Genomic DNA, 22,411 nt, shown 5'->3' with positions numbered 1-22,411 from the left:
GGGTTTTATCTTAACTTAGGGTGGTATTGTTATTCGTACTGGATCTTATTGGCTATATTGAATCTCACTGAACTATATATATGAATAATACCGAAGTATTTTCTTTTATTGGAGCTTGTTTGCCTTTTCATTTTTATAGGTGGTTGCTACTTTTTTATTATGAGAAAGAATAAAGACATTGCCTTTGCCTTTTCAGCTCTTTTCTTTATATACCTCTGTCAGCTCACCTCCTGCTCCTCTCTCAACCTTTCTGTCCACTGACTTTTAATAAATATGTGAAACATCTCTCTTAGCACAGATTGGTATTGTCACCTCAATATATATTCCTGCATGGCGGAAAATGAACCGTGTTTTTCTTCTCCTTGAGTTCTGTCTTTTAGCTTCAATTTAGTGGCAGCACCATCCCTCTCACGTATGAGTTCTTTATTTCCTGAAAACCCAGAAGAACGTATGCTCCTTCCATGATTTGGCATGTTCAAATAAAAGCTCTTTTTTTACCCTTTTTTTTTTCTTAGTAGTAGCAGAGTTTTCCCTTATACGGGGCTTTCTGTGGTATCATTTTTATCTGTGTAACTCAGAAAAGTGTCCCTTGTTATTTCAGCTAATTAAGTCTATACTGATCTTATTACAGATTACAGATGGAGAAATTACCGTTCTGATTAAACATAAATAACCTTAACACTAATGTAAGTGGGCTGGTTGAAACTGGAGGACAGATATAGAAGTGTAACTCTGGGTTTTCAGGAAGAGGGAAGCAGCTGTGCTATGGTGGATGTCAGTACATATACTCCAATTAAGTCACGTGTTAGTCACCTGCATTTTCTTTTCATTCTTGCCTGATACGTGTTAGCAGTTCTGTCCTTTTGTTCCACAGTTTATTTCTGAACTAGTGGATGATTACTGTTTTAAAATCTTTGCTACAACATACCAGCCTAGTAGTCTCACACCCTTTATTCTTCCTATCTGAAGAACAGCTTCATCTTTCGTATCTGAAGGGTTGCTCCTGGGTATGGGTCTCCCTTCAGCATCCTCTGTATTTGATATTAAATAATGGCAGGTTTTTTAAAATGGTCTGCCACACAGTCAACATTTCCTCTTCTTTCAATCCTTGTGATTTATAGATCTTATTTGAGTTTGGTGTTAATTACTGGATTCTATTTGCATTATGTAAGATATCACTGCAAGTGCAATTGATTGAAATAGAGATACAACAGTATAATAGGATCAAATAGGTGGAAGATGAAAGTAGACTAAATCAAGCTTTAAAACACACCTTTACCTGGGAGAGTGGTTTGCTGTTTGAACACCTTACCGTGGTTCATGTGGATTCTTCATCACTGATGGATTTTTGAGATTAGATGTCTTACTGAAAGGTAAAATTACAGAAAGATTAAATTAGGAATTAGTTTAGAGACATTTTATGCCACATGTAATACAAAATATGAGACCAGAAGGTTGCATGGATCATCTCACTCCAATTTTAGGAACCTGTGAGGTGCAGTTAATTTCAGATCCTCTTCTATAAGGTTAGAGACTGGTTAGTGCCCCTTATCTTTCTGTCTTGGGTGTCTGCTTTCCTTTGACTGGTGCAGGGGAATTAAACAACGCTTCTCTTCAGCAGGTTTGTTGTAGTGTTGTGTCTAATACATAGACAAGGCTTCCTGTGAATTTCCATTCCTACTTTCCTCCTTTTTCAAAGTGGAGTAAATTCAGAGATGTATTGCTTTGGTGGTTTGCATTCTGCTTAGGGAGAAAAGAATTGTGTGTTATAGAGTAGCTGTGTCCAAGAAGGCTGATCCTGTGATCTCCAAGATCCCCTTAGAAAGGTGGATCAGATTGTGCACTTCAAAGGCTTAAAGACTTGCAAATTTGTTCATTTGAGTTAGCTCTCAAGATATGAAACCTAGAGGAAAACATTAAGGCCTGCATTCGTTAGCCTACCAGATTGAAAGAACATTCATGCCCCTGGCAGTTGCTGTTACATCATGAACATTTTTGTCTTAGTCATTACTTGAGCTTATAAATCTGAGATTCAAAGATAACCATTCAGGTTTTGCTGACCCTTATGACTGTATTGCTATTCCCTTCCAAGTTCATATTCTTCTGAGCTATTTAAATTATTCCAAGCTGGCTGAGAAGCTTGGAAATCCCATTACCCAGTGATATCAGTTTAGTCACCACATGAAAATTTGTGTTTCTTTTTTGCCTCAGTGACAACTTTCCCTTTATTTCTTCTAATTCTGTACAAAGTGCATTAACTTTTCTGAAAGGAGCAGGAGTCTGCAATGCTTCACTGCAAACACAGTGGTGGTGCAGCAAAGGAGCAGCAGCACAGCTGACTGTCTCATGCAGCCTGAATGCAACAGAGGTTGCAGAAAAAATGCCTGAGGTCTGGATTTTTTAAGGTATTTAGATAGCAAAGATGCTGAAAACAGTTAACATCTCTTTCTTGTGGCCCTTTTTCCTTTGAAGTAACATGAAACCTGGAGCTTAGAGTTCAGGCTTTTAGGAGCTGAAGTCTTACTGACATGGGTGATACTGACACTCCTGAGCATGTTTGTAAGTTCAGATCCCTTCTGAAAATTCCAGTGTATGACTGCCTGGTCTTCAGCATGCACACACGCTGAAAAACACATCCCCTGGTGGTTTTAATTCCTGAAGTCCTCCTAAGGCCTTTGGAAGTCCATCAGGTATTCAGTACTTATAACTTTTTTGGTATTCCATGACTTTGTAGGGACCAGTAAAAGTTCTTCTCTGTCGGATTTTTTTTTCTTGTTTTTTCATGCTAAGCGTGTAACTTGTGAGTCATATTTTTGAGAAATCCAACACAGGACAGTCTAGTGCTCCATTAGTAGGCTTCTTTTATGAAGTTCAAGACTGTTCAACAGTTTGTAAGCCTATTTTAATAGTATTGACTGAAAAATACCCAGTATTAGTCATCATAGAATCCTAGAATTTACTCTGATTTTTCAAAGGCTTGAAATAAACACAACCAAAACTTGCTTTTAAATATATGTTATCATGGCGTAGTAAAATAAACAAACACAAAACAAACCCACACAACAACAGCAAAACCAACAAACTCCAGACTGTGAGCCTTTTGTAATAATGCATTTTTCTAAGGAAGAAATACCCCTGGCTTCCACTAAGATTTTTCAAAATCAAGTTTCAGCACTTCAGTTCCCCCTGCTACCTCTTTGCATTAGTCATAGCAGTGTGCCTCTGCTGCCCTTAACATTTAGGAAGAATTATCAGGCACAAGTACAGTCTTTTATATGTGATGCAGTTTAGTCTTTGCACGGTGAGCTTTGTTGATGCAACAAAAATTACATTGCCTTGGGAAGTAGCTCAGTGAAAACCTCTATTGTGTTTGTGCCTGTTCTGTTTACTAAAATTTGTCCCTAAATCTTTAAGCCTAAAACTGTACATATTTTGAAACATTCTGTTGTATGGAATCTCATATTTAACAGTTTCATGGGGTTGTTTCTTTGGAAGTAAAAGTGTTTCTCAAGAGCCTTTTTTTCTGTCTGCTCCCAGTGAAAAGAGGAGAGCAAAGCCATCCGCTTACCACAAAGCAGTGCCACCACAAAGGAAAGATTAAGGGTTTAGAGAGAGGTCAATGTGGGTTTTTCTCTAACTAAACACTTTCCTAAAGTTTCCTTGTGGAAAAAATAATGAAGTCATCTCAGAGTTTTTAAAGAATTTTTATTTCTTTTTCACCGTCTGCATTCGCTTGTCTTCTCAGCATGGATGTTTAATCTTTCTAGGCTTTGTGAATTGGTCCAAATGAATAAGTGGTGAGCTGTCTCTCTAGGAGCTAGAGGCTTATTCTAAGGCCCTAATCACTGAGTAAACACATCTTTGCCCTCCCTCTCTTACAACTGCTATATAATAGTCGAGATTCTAGCACAGTAACCTGGATATTGCAGGGATCGACGCTTTGAAATGCAGAACGGCTGATCCTCGAAAACAGACAGTGCCTGATCTTCCCCTGCCTCTTTCTTCTTTTTAAATTAAATATCACCACAGAAATGCTGTTTTATTGCATGATATTGTGCATCAGTGCCCTGGATTTTCAAGTTTAGTTTCAGTCAACATTGTTGGCTGCACTTATATGGATCTCTGCATGTTGGGCTTATTAATGGTCCTTCCTGGCACATGTGTACGTGGTTCTGAAGAACATTTAAATTAAATTAGAGAAACATTAATGCAAATACTAATCCCTTTCCCAAAGTCTAATGTTCAAATGTATTCTTCCTTTTATAAACAGTCATTAAATTTTGTCCAAAGCCAGTATATGAAGTGAGAACCATAAGGTTTTTTTTTACAAAGATAGCTTGTCTCGAAATTGCATCCTGTGTCTTGCTGTATCAATACACACCAATATCTAGGGTTCAGTGTTATTTCTGATGAAGAGATTTGAAATTACTTTAAATGAAAGTCTGAAAATAGCATTTACCATATCATCTCAGCAAAAATATGTTAGAGTAGTATTTTAAAATTAGTAAGTAATATATATGGGTATGAGGGAATGGAAAGCTGTAATTTTCTGAATTATATTTATAATTCATTGAATATCAGATACAGGTCCTTAACTAGCTCATAGTTTCCCTGTATTTTTGCAGCCTGCTTTCTAGATTTACATACATATAGACTGGCTTTTGGTCTGAGACCACCTTTTGGTCTGAGATTATGGGGACACACTTGGCTTTTGCTGCTGGCAGTGAAGCCTCCCCACATCATATGGCTGGATGGAGAGCTGCCAGAGCATCCAGCATATCGCTTTGCAAGTTTGGGGTCTGTAGACAGCTGTAATCTTACTCATTTGCCTCTTTATTTGGCTACAGAGGTGGTGATAAGCTGTCATTTTTTCAGGTCCTTTTTAATAATTTTATGTCATAGATGCTGTTCTATCAAGAGGTACGTTCCTTGCTCAGGGAATGCTTCCAAATGTTATCTTTATTGGGCAAAAAGCCAAGAAAGATCACCCATTTCTTAAGAGAGGTCTGTTAATAAGGTTTTTGGTTTTTATCAAGTGTTGCTATTTTCACATTCTAAGCATATAATATATTGTGTTTTGGTACTCGAAATAAAATATTGGGAAACACTGAGAATATTTAAGAGGGATGGACCATTTGACTTGGAATCTGCTGGTTTTTTCCTCTGTGTGTGCACATTGAGATACCTGTTACCTTTGGTAAACCCCACCGGGTATACTAACGGATGAATCTACAGCATTTAGCATAAATTGCTAAATAGCCTGAGGAAGTTTTCACTCGTCTCTGCCCATGTCTTTTCCAGAGAAAGCTTCTTGCTATCTACCTCCACCACGATGAAAGTGTACTAACCAACGTCTTCTGCTCACAAATGCTTTGTGCTGAATCGATTGTCTCCTACCTGAGTCAGAACTTCATAACCTGGGCATGGGACATGACAAAAGAAGCAAACAGGGCAAGGTAAGATTCTTTGAACTGAGTGGAGCAGCTTTTCTCTCTGGCTATCAAAGCTTTTGTTGCTTGATACCTTTTTAAACTAAAAACTTCGTGCTCACTCTCAGCTGATCAGTGAAGCTTTGCTGAGTGATGTTCACTGAGAATTGGACTGGCCTTGTTTGCATTGCAAAGTGACTTCTTATTCCTGTGGAGGAAAAAATATTATAAGAAATTATGTCCTTTTGGTTTTGAGTTTATTTTCAAACATAGTTCTAGGAATGTGTCTTCACAGTTTTGCATTGCATATAATATTTGCATAATATTATATGACACTAATTGTGCGTATTTTGGAGTAACTGCATGAGAGCTGTCTGGGATAATAACTATTGTTGTTAATGAAAATCCTATTTTAAAAATAACATTCATGTGATAAATTAGTATTAAAAACAGATTATGCGAAGAATTAAAAGCTTGTAATTCATAATGAACTTTTTGGAACTACAGTTTTCTTACAGAACATTCCTTTGGTAATGTGCAAATATTTGGGGTTTATTATAATTAAAACTATCCTATGTCTTAGAGAGGCCATCATCTTACTGATGAGTAAAGATATGAAAAGTGTAGATTCCACCTCCTTCTGCACCTTTTGTGTGTTATCAACAAATTTTCTCACTGTTATACTAAAACCTCTCTTAGTTACCAGTTGATCATAATCTACTGAGAATAATGATTTTATTATTACTATTATTACATTTATAAATCAGACTTGTTTAGTTCTTTTAACTTGGATCTTATTTCATCACTTTTATTTACCCAGAAGATGACAGGATAATGTCTTACCAGGATAATATCTTGCATATATTATTGTAATTAGAGTTATTGTAACTTTTGTCCAAAAGATGCAACAGTCATTTGGGCTGGAATAAGGTTACCACTTCTTTACACAATTCCAGTGATTATTGAACAATTAAAATGATACATTTATGTTTCTTTCTCTTGTGGAGTACTAGAATAGAATATGTATGCATTCCTGTTCTTAACTGTGAAAATTATAGATAATATTTCTTTGCTGAAGGTGAGCTTGGAGAATGGAACGATCTCTTTTTCTAATGCACTTTTTAAATGATGGTTGTGTTTGTCAGGAATTCCTCACTCTGCATTTTATCATTGGAGGGATCAGCAGCAGTGTTTCTAGTTTTAGTTATTCTAGAGAAGGGTAAAAAATTATGGAAAAAAGCAGTTGCAAAAACAGATGAAAACTTTTCTAAAAAAGAAACAAGTAAGAGAGGAAAAAGAAACATCTAGGTTCTTTCATGGGACCAAATACATAGACTGGGAAGTTGCTTAAGTCTTTTGGTATTGCCATTCATGGGCTGTTAAGGAGCCTCCTCCTTTTCTTTTATCCCACAAGTTGGTGTAGAAGGAAACACTATTTCTAAACCATCTGTAGTGGCTAAGTTCAGTTGACTACCTGCTGTTCTATTGTCTGCTCTTCTATTTAATTCTCTAGTTTCTTTTATTTTACAATGACAAAAAATTGCAGTGTAGTTTCTTTTGAAAAACTGTGTTTGAGGGTTTTTTTATGACTGACGATCAACAGCCATGTAATTGCTTTGTTGTGTTTTACTAAAGAAATCTATTAAGTAGCACAACTTTGATACACTAGTAATAAGAGTTTGCAGGTTACACAGACACCTGTGGTGACCAAAGCGACAGAAGCTGCTTGTTAGAAAGAGCCTGTACAGCTGTGTCCTATTAACTCCTTATGACACTTCTTAAAACACAAAATAAAGGGCTTGTTTAAGGCTTTATAGCTATTCTCAATGAACCTACTCACCGATTGTGCTGGACGATAGGGTTTTTAAGCCTTCATTTTTTTTGCTTCCTATTAACAGCAACAAAGAAACTGTCATATTAACAGTGAGGTCAAAAAATAGTAAGGGGTAAACAAGGCATGCTGGCTCGAATTAGAATAATTTCTCGGTTGTGTTTAGTGTCACATCCTGCTCCTTGGACTGTGATACCTTCAGAGGGGGTGTGATGCTTCCTTCTCCCTGTGGAAAGTGCCAGTGCACTGTGGGCATTCCCATAAATAAATAGTGGGTCCCTCTGTTTAACTACTGCCCTTCATGATGTGACACAGTGACAGTGGTCTTGGAGCCCATTCTGTTCTGTATCCCTATGAATACAGTTAAATGTTTTTATTTGAATGGTGAGAAGACAACAGCCACAACAGAAGGGACTGCGTTTTGCATGCTGGTGTAGGCCAAGAGCAGCTCATTTGTGCTCTTACAATTGCATTGTAAAATAGCTGGAAAAGCCAGGGTTGGATGGCATAGGAATCAGGTCCACTTGATTTACAGCAGTCAATAGGGATGCCTCAATGTCAGGTAAAAGGCATGTTTTCAGTACTGTAGCATGGCATGAATAAGTTCAAACAGATGTAAAGACTTTCTTCATATAAGCCAAAAAATTCTTCTAAATATTGTGAGCTGTAGATGTCATTTTATTCCCAAACTAGTCCTAATAGGTGTTTCCATTTTTCTCGTGAAATGGGTGTTCATCCTGAACACCGTAGAACAAAACCAGCTCCAAAATCTTGTCATTTTCCCGTTTTTTAATGTGTTTCTTGGCTGATACTGATATAGGAATGTGCTTTGAATCCTGCATTGCCATACACAAGCACTTTTCATCTGGAATCTTTCAATCTTCAACACCCATTCCGACAGGGTGAAGAGAGTTCTGTAGGTAGGACTAGAAGTCAAGAAGTCAAGCAGTGTGCAAATACCAGGTACCTGTTAGCAGTACTGCAATAGCATAAGCATTATGACTTTGGGAATCAGATTTTTAGAAAATTCAGACTGCAGCCACTCAGGACTGTGACTTTGTCACAATGAATAAGAACTCTAGTTAGTACAGTTAAGAGGAGGTATTGTTTTGGCTTCCACAAGTTTTGGTTGCCTCTGACATAAGGTTTGAAGGGAAGGGAGCAGTTGCTCTGAGTAACTCCTGTGATTATTAATATTTTCATTAATCATAATAAAGGGGACAAATTAACATAATAAAATAATTAGCCTTCATTTAGGAAACTAACATGGTGTTTATTTTTATAACACTGTTAAGGAACCTATGTGAAAGTTTTATCTCCTATAGTTTCGGCTTTAGTAAGCATATTTGAGTTTAGAATATTCTTGTTATTTGTTATTCATGATCAAAGGAGGAAAAAAGCCACAAAGCTACATGTGCATCTTTTACTTCAGATCTTTTAATATTCCACTGGGTATTTGTATCCAGGAAAGATACATAGTAATATATAGACATACATATGTACCTGTACATGCCTTACACCTAACATTGCACACACAACATCTACAAACATAGATAATACTTAATATTAAGACATTTCCAGCATACATGGTGTCTGCCAAGCAAAGCAAAGGCAGAACTGTAAGACAGTGACTCGAATGTCTGTGGCTGCTTTTTAGCTTTCGATATCGTTGCCCTTGGGCGCCGGATTTCAAGGCGTTGCCAACTTTTCTCAGCTCTGATGACAGGTACTTGTTAGTTTTAATGTTCAGACGATAGTTTTTCACTTTGCTTAAGCTTAGGAAAGAGTTAATTCACTAAAGCTCTTCCCAGCAGCAGGTTGTCTTCACCTGCAATTTCCGTCATCAAGTAATTAGCCATATTCACAGTTGCTGACCCTTAATACTAACCTACTGAATGATGCATGCCTGGATGAAGACCAGTTGACCATATTACTCCAGCTCCCCAATCCCATTTGATCCTTCAGCAAATATATTGCAGGTGTGGGGTCTCTGAGAGCTGGATGTGGTGAGTTAATTTCTCACTGCCTCATCGGGAGTGACCGCAGATTCTTTATATGTGGCTCGCAAAACTGTTGGACGTGTTCTTTAGGCACTAAATCCTTAACAGGTTTCACAGAACGGTGTGAAAACCTTTTCCATTGTATTCTGCAATATTTTATTTAATTTACTTTAATAGCAATACAGTGCCAGTCAACAAAAACAGGTCAAAAGTCTAATTAATGTTTTAAAAATAAAGGTTCTCAAACACCAGGCGAGTTTGTCATTTTCTGTATGGTTTGTTTTGAGGAGGAAGAGGAAAGAAGGTGAGGAGGGAACCCTTCTGTTCCATGATTACATCCCACCCGCTCATTTTCTCCTTTTCTCCTTTGCTTTTGATTTTAGTGGCGGTCTTAACAGAATGTCAAGATCAATTTGCAGCATGGTTTAACTCAAGGTTTGCATTCTGCCAGCAGCAATTGTCCTAACGAACAATGCCGTGTGTTCTTGTAACTTCAGAAGCTTTTAGAAGGCTCATGGCAAGGGCAGCATCTAATGACTTTATTAGTGTAGGGTTTCAAAATGGGCTCAGTAATTGTTCGCATCTCTTTGTCATTTAGTCATAATTACTGCATAGCATTGTTCGGGGTTGCACTTGTGAATAGTTTCCTAATAGCACTGAAACGAACTAAAAAAGGGAAAAGGATAAAAGGTGATTGTCTCTTTAGATAGAGAACAAAACAGCCTGTATATAGATGATGGTTAAACTGTTTATTATACACCCACCAGAAAAGGTAAACTATCCCTGCTTAAATATTTATGTGCTTCAGGGTAATTTCATGTTAGTAATCTAAAAATGTCCAAATTTGGAAAATAAAAATCAGCAGAGAAGGCATTTTAATCTGGTCGTGATTAGGAAGATATGGATGTCTATAATATTTAACTATAAATAGAAAGCAGCCTCTCTGATGTTATCAGAGAGGTTTTCAGTGCATCTGTTTGTATGCCTATAGCAATGTTTTAAGGTCATCTGGTAAAAAAAAGCGCTATTTAAAGCACAGGAATTAAATTGATACATTTGTAAGCATGTTTTAAGTCCCCACTATAAAACCAATTCCCTAAGAAAGTTCTGTCCCACTATTCTCAAGCTGCAGCCTATCTGATGAAGCTTCTTGAGCAGAAAAGGTGAAATAAAACACTGTAATGTCCTGTGCCAAAGAGATGAAGGCAGAAGAACAGATATCAAGACAGGCTTGTTGGACTGTTTTGAGAAAGGATCTGGTCATATTCTCTTACTGCTTGGTCCTTATGGTGTATTTGTGCAATTGTTCCTCCAGTTTGGAGACTTTCACTGACCTTCTGGAATTACATTTTACTTGTCAGGATGATTCTTTGGTTTGTGATGATTAATTTGAATTCTCTGACTGACTTCCAGTATGCTTGTAGCTTCTCCCACTTCACTAACATCTGTAAAGTGTCTGAACACACTCTCTGTTCTTATCTAGGCTATTTTTAAATCTACCTGTAGCAAGCCTTGGATATTCCTCAGCAAATCATGTATTACATCTCTTTCTAATTTGATTTTGGCTGCTTGACCCATCTTTAAAACATGCCTTGTATCTGTTGCTCATTCCCCTTGTGTTTGAGTCAACAGTTACCACTTTACCAATGTAGGTAAGGCAATAACTGTATTATGGAAACTGTGGAGACCAACCTTATTTTAATATGCCAGTTCAGGATCTCAGCTTTTATTCTTTTAAAGATGTAGAAAAATGTTATTTTTACATTAACATTTTAATGAGTCTTATGTTGACTTTGCACAGTATATAATCATTATTAAAAATAATCAGAAATCATGCAAATTTAATACTCATCATTGTTTTCTCCATGTTCAACAATGAAGTTACATTTTTTTGAACCCATTTCTGAAGTGTTAAAGTTTCTTCAAGTAGGGTTAACTTTGTGAATTATCTGGCCATAAATAAATCACACTTTTTTGGCCCAAAATCATCCTGGTTGTGTACTGAATGCCTGTACAGACTGGAAGGGAATAGAATGTTTAGAAGAGGTTGTCAGATTTTCTGCTGCTTTTTGAGGAGGACTTTAGACTGAGGTGATAAAGCAGAAAACATCTCCAGTGCAGCCTTCCTGTTAAAACATCTTTTGCAAGAAGCATAGAGGGCACCATGTGCCAAAGGGCCTCATTTTAAGGAGAAGACTTTTCCAAACTTTTCCTACCAGTATAAAAATTAAAAGTAACTACAGGGACTTATATGAGTAAGGCTGTTACAAATAACCAGGTCTCTGTAATTTGTGTTGGTACAGAAAATTGAAAAAATTTGATCTAAAATCCTGTGCATTTTTAAAATATTTATCTTAATACATTTTTCCATACATTTGAGAGCTGATGACTCCTCGCACTCCTCTCAAAGTGCACCTGGAGTGGTAACTGCAGTGCAGGGATCAGCAGCTCGCTAGATTAACATCTTCATGGCATCAGAATAATTTTTCCTGTGTGCCACTTTTAACTGCAGAGTGAACTGTGTCTAAGAATTAATACCTGTTCAAGCTACATTTAAGAAATAAATTTGTAATTTTTTTAAGGTTTGTTTCTGTATTTATCAACCCATGGTCAGTGTCTGTGTTTGTTCTGCAGCTTTAGCTGTTGGTTTCATTGATTGTGAGTCATGAAAGAAATGATGCTGTCTGCCAGAACTGTTACTTTTCTTCGTGGACTTTATTCTTGCAGCTTTGAAGAATATTTTTAAGCAGATTTTTTCCTTCATAAAATGGGTTTTTTTGCCTTTCTCATCCTTCTCCCTCCTTGAATATTTTTTGTAATTTTAAAATGAGAGGACTAGTAGGGTGCCGTATGCCCCCCCTTTCTGGCAGCATTCCTCTATTTCCACTGTTGGTTGGAGATCACAGTAATCCAGCGTGTTGTGGAAAACAGTTTTCCCTGGAGGGACATCTGGCTCTTTGATGGACTCCACGGGCAGTCCTCTTGGCAACTCTGGAGATGCCACTGAAAGATCTGGCACACTTCTGTTCAGATGAAAGTGAGAAAATCCCTTGGTAGTGATGTACAGAGTAAGGTACTGGTTATTGCATCAAGTTGTTTTGATCCTACTCCCATACTTCTAATAGTAAATATTAGCACAGAGGAGGTTTTTTTCCTTGGTTATGAATGTGAAATACAGTAAAAAGGTCTGCAAATACAGAATCAATAAGGCAGAAAAAGAAAAAAAAAAAAAACAACATTAGTTAAGTAGCCTCAAAACCTCTTAGAAGGCATCGAAAAACTGAATGGGAATCATGAATGAAAACTCAGTTCCTACCTATCTAGTAAAATGAAGAGATGTGTTAACACTATTTGCCACTAACCTGGCAAAGAGCGGGGCTGTGAGTGATTTTTGGTGAAGAGTAGTTGTACCTCCACATTTTTGTTGGCATCACCGCCTTTTATTTCAACAGACAAGTGAGGTCTTACTTGGTTGCAAAGGGCAGGATCTATTTTGGTGTCGGTGAGCAGATGTTCTCGTGTGCACTCCTTCTGCTCTGAAGATACCTGTTGATAACCACCAGGTGGTCACTCATCCCCCAAAACAGCCTCATCCCAGCTGCCTGTGCTGTGGTCTGGACATTCATTATTCAGTGGTGGAAGTGCTGGGAAGATGAGTTGTTTCTCATTCCTCCCCCAAGAAAGACAAAGGCTGTGTGGTGGCAGTGATGGCAAATCCGTGGCATTCACACCGAAGTTGGCGTGAGCTGCCCGTGTCATGGGTGTGTGAGTGAGCTGAGCAGATCGTGGCAGCAGCAGAGGAAGGGAGGTGATTGGTAAGAGCAGGGTGGATGGCACCAGTGGCTGTAAGAAGTGACACCCATAAAAAAACCCCACCACCTTAAGGGGAGATGTTGGCATCTGGAATCTGTTATGGTGTTACTCAAGCAGGAAAACATGTGTGCCCTTACAGCAACTTGGCACGTGTCATCTTCTGAAGCCAGGGCATTGAAGCCTGTTCACAGACTGGATTATAAAGAGGAGGTGTCAAAACCTGTTAGGTTCTTTATAGTCAGCAAAAAGTTCTGCGTATAAAACTTTTTTCTCCCGGAAAAAAAGTTATTTGGAAAATCTTTTAACATACTGAAATACCGACTTCATTCAGAATTCTATGCATACAAACCCCATATACCTGCAAAAACATATTTTGGGAGCGAGTTGTGGGTTGACTAAATACAGAATTGATTTTAAAAAAAATTAAAAACCAACATCTTTGACTAGTACAACTAGTATTGTAACAGTCTCTAGTTTTGCCCTTCTAGCATTATTCTCACAGCACTTTTTCACCTCCAGTTAAATTTTTTGGTTTTCCGTGAAACTTGAGTGCTTTTCTTCTGTGCTATGTTGAAGACTGTTAAATAGTTTTAATACACAAGTCTCAGGAATGCAGTTCAGTTGTCCACTGTCTTTATTACTTCCAGGAGTGAAACTTTGAACTCCTGTAGGTCATTTTGCCGTGGAAGGTCACCATCAACTTCTGTGAGGCCAAGATTTCACTTACCTGTTCCCAACTTGAAAAGAAAACATAAAAAACCGTTATTTAGCTTAAGAGTTTATATGTCCAGGCTTTACACACACTTCATTTTATCCTTACCTGATGATGTGTCTTTATCTAGCTGTTTCCAATATAGCAGAGGCTTTTTTGACCTAATCTTTGTGTGTGATTGTTCTGAATTGCAGAAGACAGAGAATTAAGGAGTAGCATTTATGGCTTTGAAATACTCACTTGCTCATTGCCTTCCCTCCAACTGCAGCCATAGTTACACTAGAAATTGTCTTTGAGAGGTGCCTCCAATAAGCCCAATGCTGTACTCGTCAGGTTTACACATTTTTAGGCATTTTATTAGATACAATATATATTGATTAAAAAAATGACAGTTTTGAATCTTTTCAGTATCTTTGAGAAGAAATTACTCGGAGTGCTTGACATTTTAATGCAGTTTGTCTTTTCAAATAGATTTGGCTTCTAATGCATGTGACAACAGGACTTCACTCTTCAGTTGGAGCATATATTTCAGAGTAGTTGTTACCTAAAATATTATCATAAGGCATAAGAAAACACACGATTTAAGTTGCCTTTCATGAACATAATTAAGAATTAATAAGCCTGTACCAGTGGCTAGTCCTCAGAATTTCCACTGTTTTGCCTTTTGTGACCCGTGTTATTAAAAGTCCATTATTTTTACAGACTTTATTAAATTGGATCTTATTAAAGCATTCTATATTTGCATTTGGTCTTTCATAATTCATTATTATTATGACATTTACTTTTTACCATCAGATCTGAAAACATATCATAAGCTACCCTTTTCTCTTGAAAGAAATGCTAATTTCAAACAGTCCTTTAATGGAAGAGAAAAGCTTTATCAGTTTTTTCATTTATTCAAGATCGTGTTAAGAATACTAATGTTAGACTTCTGTATGCTAATATCCAAGAGCTTTTTTTGGTCAAAAGCTTAGAATTATTGTTTTTTAGACCACACTGCTAAGTATGTCACTGGCAGGGCACTAGTACAAAAGAAAATACAATTCTGAAGTACCGTGTTTTAATTCTGTGACTGATAAAACTGATTTCTGGATCTTTCATTATTAAATTATGCTTTTCTATGAAATCTACTGTTTTTATACTTCACCATGTTCATGAGATTGCGGCTCTACTTAGTTTCTCTTTAGAAGTTTTTAACAATTGCTTTAGCATGGTTATTTTGGGGGGTAGTTTTGAATTATAGCCTGCAGAGTAGTGTAAGAGGAAATAGAATTCTCCATCAAATAAATCACTATCTCAAGCAATTGTTAATTGTTTTCATTTAGGCAGTCTGGGCCTGTCATGTTTGTAAATATTGTAATAATTTCGTCATAAAAAGAGGTAAAGAGCTCTAGAATTGAATGCAGAAGCTTCGATGGTAAACAACGAGTAACACTCAGTTAAACTGCTGCATTTAGCATAATTTTTTTTAAAAACTTAACTTCAGAATCACCTCTACAATGTTAACTGTTTTTTTCCTCAAGGTTTCTGACGATGTGCACTAGACACTTCGGGAGCGTTGTAGCCCAAACAATTCGAACTCAGAAGACAGACCAGTTTCCACTTTTCCTTATTATTATGGGAAAACGATCATCTAATGAAGTATTGAATGTAATACAAGGTACAGTTCTCACTTTATATTAAAAGTATTCCTTACATGAGTATGGAAACTGTTACAAGAGATCTTTTCTAATTGTTTCTCATTTAAGATGTTCAGAATATGAATTTATTGCATAGACAACACTTCCAGTTGCCAGGATATAAATATCTACTACTCATAAATCTATTATTTAACATGGTATTAGAGATTGAAGTTGCCATGACTGTAGCAGAATTATAGATAAAGATTTTGGTTTTTTAAAGTGGAAGCCCAATTTTCTAAAGAAGGAGCTACACTTAGTTTTCCAAATTTACATGGAGGCAAATCCCTGATTTTCGAAAGATTTTGACTGCACTTTTTGCATAGTGCCAGAATGCATTTGGTGCTTTGTGTGGAGTTCCTTGTTAATATGTGTGCTCCTGTTGCATGTGCTGGGCTAATATTTGGACATGAGTTGCTTTTTCAGATCTACCTGCATTGTTGATTCCCCAGATCAGATCAGGACTTAAGTTACCAATGTAATCTCACATAAATGAAGCTTTCTCCCTTACATGAGCAGTTCTTCTTGGCATAACCATTCCTCTGCTTTTGCTGACAGCAAGATGACTTAGATGTGCAGTGCTGCCCTTTGACTGCTGTTCTCAGTAACTCTTCAAATTAGAACACATCAAACAATGGCTATCTCTCATTTCTTCTTTTTTCTCCACAAGTTTGTCTTCATGACACTGTGTCCTCATTTATTTATTGCTTATATCCAGGAATTTTATTGTAATCTCTTTATTTTCCTGAGGAGATTCAGCCTCAGGAAATGCTGCCTTTTGTGGACAGCATTACTCATTTACATTTGTTTCTGCATCTGGGATTAAGAATTTTCTTGAGGAATCTGCCGTGCTCTTTCCTGTGGACAAAATGGTTAATTTTTCCGGGGATTTTGTTTTCTTAGTGCAAGGTACACACCACAACACTAATTCATGGTATGGCTGTCACTTATTAAATTTACTTCATACAAATAGTCTTATAAATAGATTTTCTTGGTTTTCTGACTCTGCAGTACAGTCCAGCACTTTGTCATCCCACTGAAGTCAGTGGTGTTACTGACTTAAGTGACTTAACTGTTTTAGCAACTTGATGACTCGGAGTCATAATACAATGCGGCTTTATCATATGAAATAATCCAGATTATTTAATTGCATTCATTAAGTTTTAATGATTAGTCAGGTTTTCTGCGGTCTTTTGTTCTAAACTAAAGCCTCTCACCTATTGTAGCCTTACTCTAAATTCATCCTTTAACAAAAATCAGACAAGCTGTGCTTGTTATTTTCCCATGAATCGGGGCACTGGTGTCTTTTAACAATACGCCCCCAAATGAATGGTGGTCTCTGAAGTCCTGCATGTTGTAGCATGTGGGATAACATTTTCTGCTAAGGTAGCAAATGTTAGAAGTGGGAACAATGAGGGCCTTTCAGTGCTGGCCGAGAAGGCATGTTTACAGAAGAGATACAACAATATAGAAACTTAAGTCCCGGTGGCGTTTATTGAAATGCAGACTGTCTAAGTTTGCTTTTGATTTTAATTTTTTTTTTTTTACTGGGGTTGGAAACTATGGGGACAGTTTTGTTTTCTTTAGTGGTACTGTGGCTTCTGGTTAGTTTATTCTTTTTAAAACTTCCACCAGCATCACCAGTATAAATCCAGCTCTTGTTGGTATTGTTCTGCTACGGTCCAACAGCTGTTTAGGCAGGCAGATGTTAAGACTTTATAGTTTTAGACCATTTCTGATGGTTTAAAACCCTTTAACTGCTATGACAAGAGGCTCTAATGGGTAGTCTGGTCTTTGGTTTAGAAAGAGAAACCAAAAGAGCATCTTGGTAGGAAATTAAACTAATCTTTCAGTTTTATTGAAGACTGAAGGCACACTGGGAGAAAAATATGAGGAGGTATCTATTTTCCTATGTATGTGTTCTGTTTCTTGATATGGATGACTTTCCTGCTTTATTAGCTTTGCAAGTTTTGTTAGGAGTAAATACACTGAAGAGAATATGTTATAGTATTTAAAATTTTACTACTAGTTATACCTGAATAAAATGTGTGCACACACATTCCATTCCATCATTGTATTCTGGTTTTTTCCTTTTTTTAAACCAATCCACTTGGATGCTGCTGCCAACATCCTACCTTTTGTTACCTGACTAAGCAATTGCTTCAGTCTCCCTTATTATACCTGGGAATTCTGAAACTGTAAAATCAATTTCACATCAGGGAATCACAGATCTATTAATTCCCTTTAATATCAGTGATTAAAATAAAAAATAGAGTTATTTCATGCAAGCACAAAAGTAGTTGTTCAGATTTGCACCATCTGAAATTTTAGCCTCTATTTGATTGTAAAAAACAATTTAGTTGTAAAAACAATTTTGAATTTTCAGTTAAAAGGCAAGCTGAAAGCATTCTACTGAGATATTTGCGTTTTCTACTCTGTCTTCTTTTTTTTTTTTCTAAGTCTGGCTATTTCTTATGGATTAATTGTAAAATGACTTCTTTTTTGTTTAATAACTTTAATGAGATGAAGTTCAGCTATCTTCCTTTGTTGCTAGGTAACACAACAGTGGATGAGCTAATGATGAGGCTGATGGCTGCGATGGAGATCTTTAGTGCCCAGCAGCAGGAAGACATAAAGGATGAGGTGAGCGTTGAAAGTTACTGCAGATACCTACTGGCTTCCACTAATCACTGGGGATGTAAATTAACCAGATGTTTCTTTAGCTAGTGGAGTTGGTTATGATGTGTTTTAGTGTCTCTTCCGTCATCAGAAATTAAAAAGGTTAAATTTCCTTTTGCATATTTATTTGGGTCTCTCAAAACAACTCCTCCTTTTTGTTGTTGACATTTTCAGCTTCTTTCCTTTTCCTGAACATTGGTCATGAATAACTGTTGACATTGTAGTGGTGTTATAGAGCTTAATATTGTTCACTCAAGGAAACAACAGTCAGATTTTTTCCCAATGACCAGCTCCAAGTCACAGGTAGAAAAGAAAAGTAGATTAATGTATCTTAAATGTATGTTAAAGTAAACCAACTTTAACCAGTACACCACTACTGAACCACCATCCAGAACGATGCAGAATGTATAAGTGATGAGAAGGCTTCTCAAAACCAGTGTTTCAATTACATAGAAGTAGACACAGTGAGGAATACAGCTGAAAGATCTTTATCTGTTACTCTATAAATTGAGAGTGACATTTTGAAGTAATGAAGTACTTAGGAATTTATAATAATAGGTGTGTTGCCATTTAAGATTATTCTTACCCTGTTGTATAGACATTGATTGACAATAATTCACTAAACACATTCTTCACATTTAAATTTTGTATCTCATTAGGACAAGATTTACTGATTATAATATGAAGGTATAATATCTGCACAGTATCTGTCATTCACTTTGTCTTCTTTATTAATGCTACCTGTAATTCATTGGTAAAGAAATTGACGTTAATTTTGTTAATACTGAACACAAATTTAAATATGAGGATTACAACAAAAATCCAAGGCACAATATAATTGAATTTTTTATTGCATTTTAACAGGAATATGTCGGGTATGGGAGTTTTCCTAATGCTTTAATAAGAAGGTAAAATTACCATCACAGATGAGTTCTAAGAGAGCTTCAGAACTAAAAACTATAAAAGTTGATAAAAAGGAAGAAAACTGAGGGAAAGAAAAGCATATCAAGGCAGAGAGATAAGAGCAAATAAGGGGCAGGGGAAGAAACTGGGAGTGATAGGATTGGAACAGAGGGAGGAATAGACACCAGAATAGTTGGCCAGAGCAGGAAACACCAGTGTTTGGGAGAGAAGGTGGGAGCAGGAGGGACAGTGATAGACCTGCCCTAAGAGGATGAAACCATGTGGATTTGCAGCTGGGTGTAAGGGCAATGAAGCTTAAAGCAGGAGGAGATTCAGTGGCCTTGGGGCCACGATTGCAGAACAGGGAACTGGCTCCTGTCCCGAGCTGCTCTCAGTCCTTCACTGGATGACCAAGAGCAGTGACAGTCCAGACCCACCATGGGATTCTTTCTCTCCTGGCATCTTACCCCAAGTGTTCTACCTGTGTAGGAGAAAGAAAAGTAAATTTTTGCACATTTCCCATTTTTGAACTTTATCAAAGTCTTCTGTAGTCTTCTCCTTTTGTTTTTCTGTCACTGAGATCACCAGTGACATTTCTTCCCCAACAGGAGCTTTTCCTGACACACTTTGACATTCAGAAAACTAATGGAAAATTTCATAAACTTTAGGGACAGGTTTCCAGACACTATTGGTTCTATACACAAGTAAGATATTTACTTACACCTTGGCTCCACTTGTTACAAGCACACTGAAAAGCTGATCTCACGCGCTTTTGCCTTTGAAACAGGAAGTTTAAAAATAAAAACCCTCGCTTTATGAAGTTATTATTCCAGAGAGGGAGTATTTGACAAGCAGTCTGTGCTCAATAGAGGGCTTTAGCCTGAAAACAAAATATTGCCTTTTTGTGGTTTGCTACATAACATGTAGTTTTCTTGTAAGCCCTGTACTTGACAACTTCAAGTGTTCAAACATCACCACCCTTTCTTTTTTAAGATGTTATTGCAGTTGGTGCAATTTTTTTCCCAAATATTACAATAGCAAACAGGATACAGAGTCCGGTTTCTGTTACTGTTTTCTTAATAGCTACAATAAGTCATCGTAAAACCACAAGAAGATAAGCAAAAAATTCTTTTGTGCTTTAAAAAGAGAAGTCATCTATACAGTGTTGCTGTAAACAGAAGTGTGTGTGAGAGAGAAACAGAACTGGAAACATTTGTAAATAACAGCATGAAGTCATTAATGAGTGAGTTTATGCAGCTGAACTCCTCCGGTTTGGGTTTTTAACTTGCATGCCCGTGAAAGGTTCAAACACAGCTATTGCACAATCCTTTTGGCACAGCATGTTTTGCAGTGCCCTCTGATGGTTATTTCAGTACAGGATGACTATTCCCACTGCCAGCTAATGGTGCAGGTGTTCACCATGACGTTGGCTGTAGCTACAATCAGCTCCGTGGCTTCAGTCAGCTCCCTGTCACTGACCATCGACTGATGGTGTGGGCAGGATGCTCAGAGCAGCGTCACCTGCTCACCTCACCTGAGCAAAGTGAGTCACCTCAGCTGGTGGTAATAGTATGTTTAGCTCAATCCTGTGCTTTTGTATCCATGTGTTGGTAAAATGTACCGGTTTCAGTCTCATAAAATGTTAATGGGGTAAATCTGGTGCATGTTTCTGTAACGTCAAGTGGTAAAACACCATCATTTAACTAGCAACTGGATTTAATTTTTAGATTTGTGTATTGCATTTGATTAAGCCTTTTCTTACATAGTCTCCAAAGAAATACCTTAAAAACATTGAGATGCATGTGTGTATTCACAGTAATCCAACACGCCTGTCCTGAGGTACAGTGGTGTGTAATTTCAGGACCCATTTGGTCCCCAAGCTTCCTTAAAGGGAGATCCATCTGCTGAAGTGGACAATGGATAATTCAATGGTGGGTTCAGTGGCATCAGCAGCAGTGAGGCCAATTGGCCAGGGTACAGTCCCACCCTTCCCAGTGCAGTCAGGTCTGGAGGCCGAATTCCAGCCTCACACTGTGTATGCAGAGTTATTCTGTAGCTACACCAATTATTTAATGCACCTGATGGATGTATTTTCTTTTTCTAACTATGTTTGCTCCTCTGGTCACCACTACAAACACTGATACCTCAGCTGCTGCTTGGGTGGTGGTGCCGGGGGTTTGTGCAAAGAGGAAATAAACATCACTGAGGGGTTTCTCCTGTAAGCAAGAGAGGGTATCATCTCAGAGCAGGGACAACCAGCCTCTGCCACTGTTGATCAGGGTGTGAACTGAGATTTTTCGGGGACTGACTTTGAAAAGAGCGCGTAGTATCAGTTCCTTTTGAGTATCAGTTCCTCTTAAGTGTCAATGCCTGCTGCTGAGATTAGGAAAACAAATAATAGTTGTAAAATATTGCACGCCCTGGAATGTCAGTTTTTAAACACCCTGATAGCTTGCTTACTTTAATTGGATAGTTAATAATCATCTCAGCATGGCGTGATGGGCCCGAATAGATCCGAGTTAGTTCCTTTGTGAGATTAATGTGAAGAGATCTGAGATTAAATCCTGGCGTTACAGCACAACACACCTGTTCTGGGCTGATCCTGAACATTTTTTCTCCATTGCCTGAGGAGGAGGCTTCTCAAAGGATTACAGTAACACTTTTTGACAAGCTTATACAGGGTGGAGTTTCCATGTAATGACAGGGCTCATTTGATGATGCCTCAGTAATGCATTCTTTTTATTTTTGCTGTCAACATTTATTACTGTAGAAGCATTGACTGTTACACGGCTGGTCCAACTTGTCCACATTTAAGTAACAGTTGGTCTCTCATCGAGTTTGTTTTTGTCGTTACGCAACACTAGCGCTCCTGCTCTCGGATTAGACTTCAAGGTGGAATTGTAATACCCACAGTTACTTCAGAGACCTTATTTTTACAAATACCAATTAAAACCTTCAGTTCAGTATAAACTACGTCTGCTGACGCACTGGTCTTTAGTGTAAAAGAAAGGCACTTAAGAATTTTTAAACTGGAAAGACTTCTATAAACAGACTCTGACTGAAGATAAGCTGTAGAAAAATGAAGACCTGCAGAGTCACCATCTTTGCTCTCTGTTCTTAAATGCCATCTCATTTTCCTCAGATACTACTAGAGCATGAAGAAAAGATAGTTCCTTCCTGACCAATGTCTGGGTGGAGATTTAAAAGTCACGTTAAAGAAAACCAAAATTCCAAAATGCAATATAAATTCACCCTTTTTTCCCTGCCACAGTACTTTGGGCCTTTACTGACCAAGTGTGTTTTTCATAACTGTGGCCTGTTCATCTTTTGCCCCTTCAGATCGGTTGCTTTTCTCCACTCCTTAC

At 37.5% G+C, this 22,411-nt stretch overlaps 1 protein-coding gene across 1 annotated transcript in view; it reads left to right on the top strand.

The window, feature by feature from the left end:
* FAF1 (Fas associated factor 1) overlaps positions 1-22,411 on the top strand; it is a 156,730-nt gene that overhangs the window by 108,755 nt on the left and 25,564 nt on the right. The window contains exons 13-15 of the mRNA XM_050306833.1: positions 5,302-5,456; positions 15,309-15,445; positions 18,019-18,107. Of these exons, the coding sequence (XP_050162790.1) occupies positions 5,302-5,456; positions 15,309-15,445; positions 18,019-18,107 (381 nt within the window). The remainder of the gene's footprint in view (positions 1-5,301; positions 5,457-15,308; positions 15,446-18,018; positions 18,108-22,411) is intronic.

The sequence above is a fragment of the Myiozetetes cayanensis genome, unplaced genomic scaffold (genome assembly GCF_022539395.1).
Source record: "Myiozetetes cayanensis isolate MyiCay16 unplaced genomic scaffold, myiCay2020 scf12, whole genome shotgun sequence".
NCBI classification, from domain to species: domain Eukaryota; kingdom Metazoa; phylum Chordata; class Aves; order Passeriformes; family Tyrannidae; genus Myiozetetes; species Myiozetetes cayanensis.
Note: the sequence above shows the minus strand (reverse complement) of the source record. Positions and strands in the feature narration are given on the sequence as shown.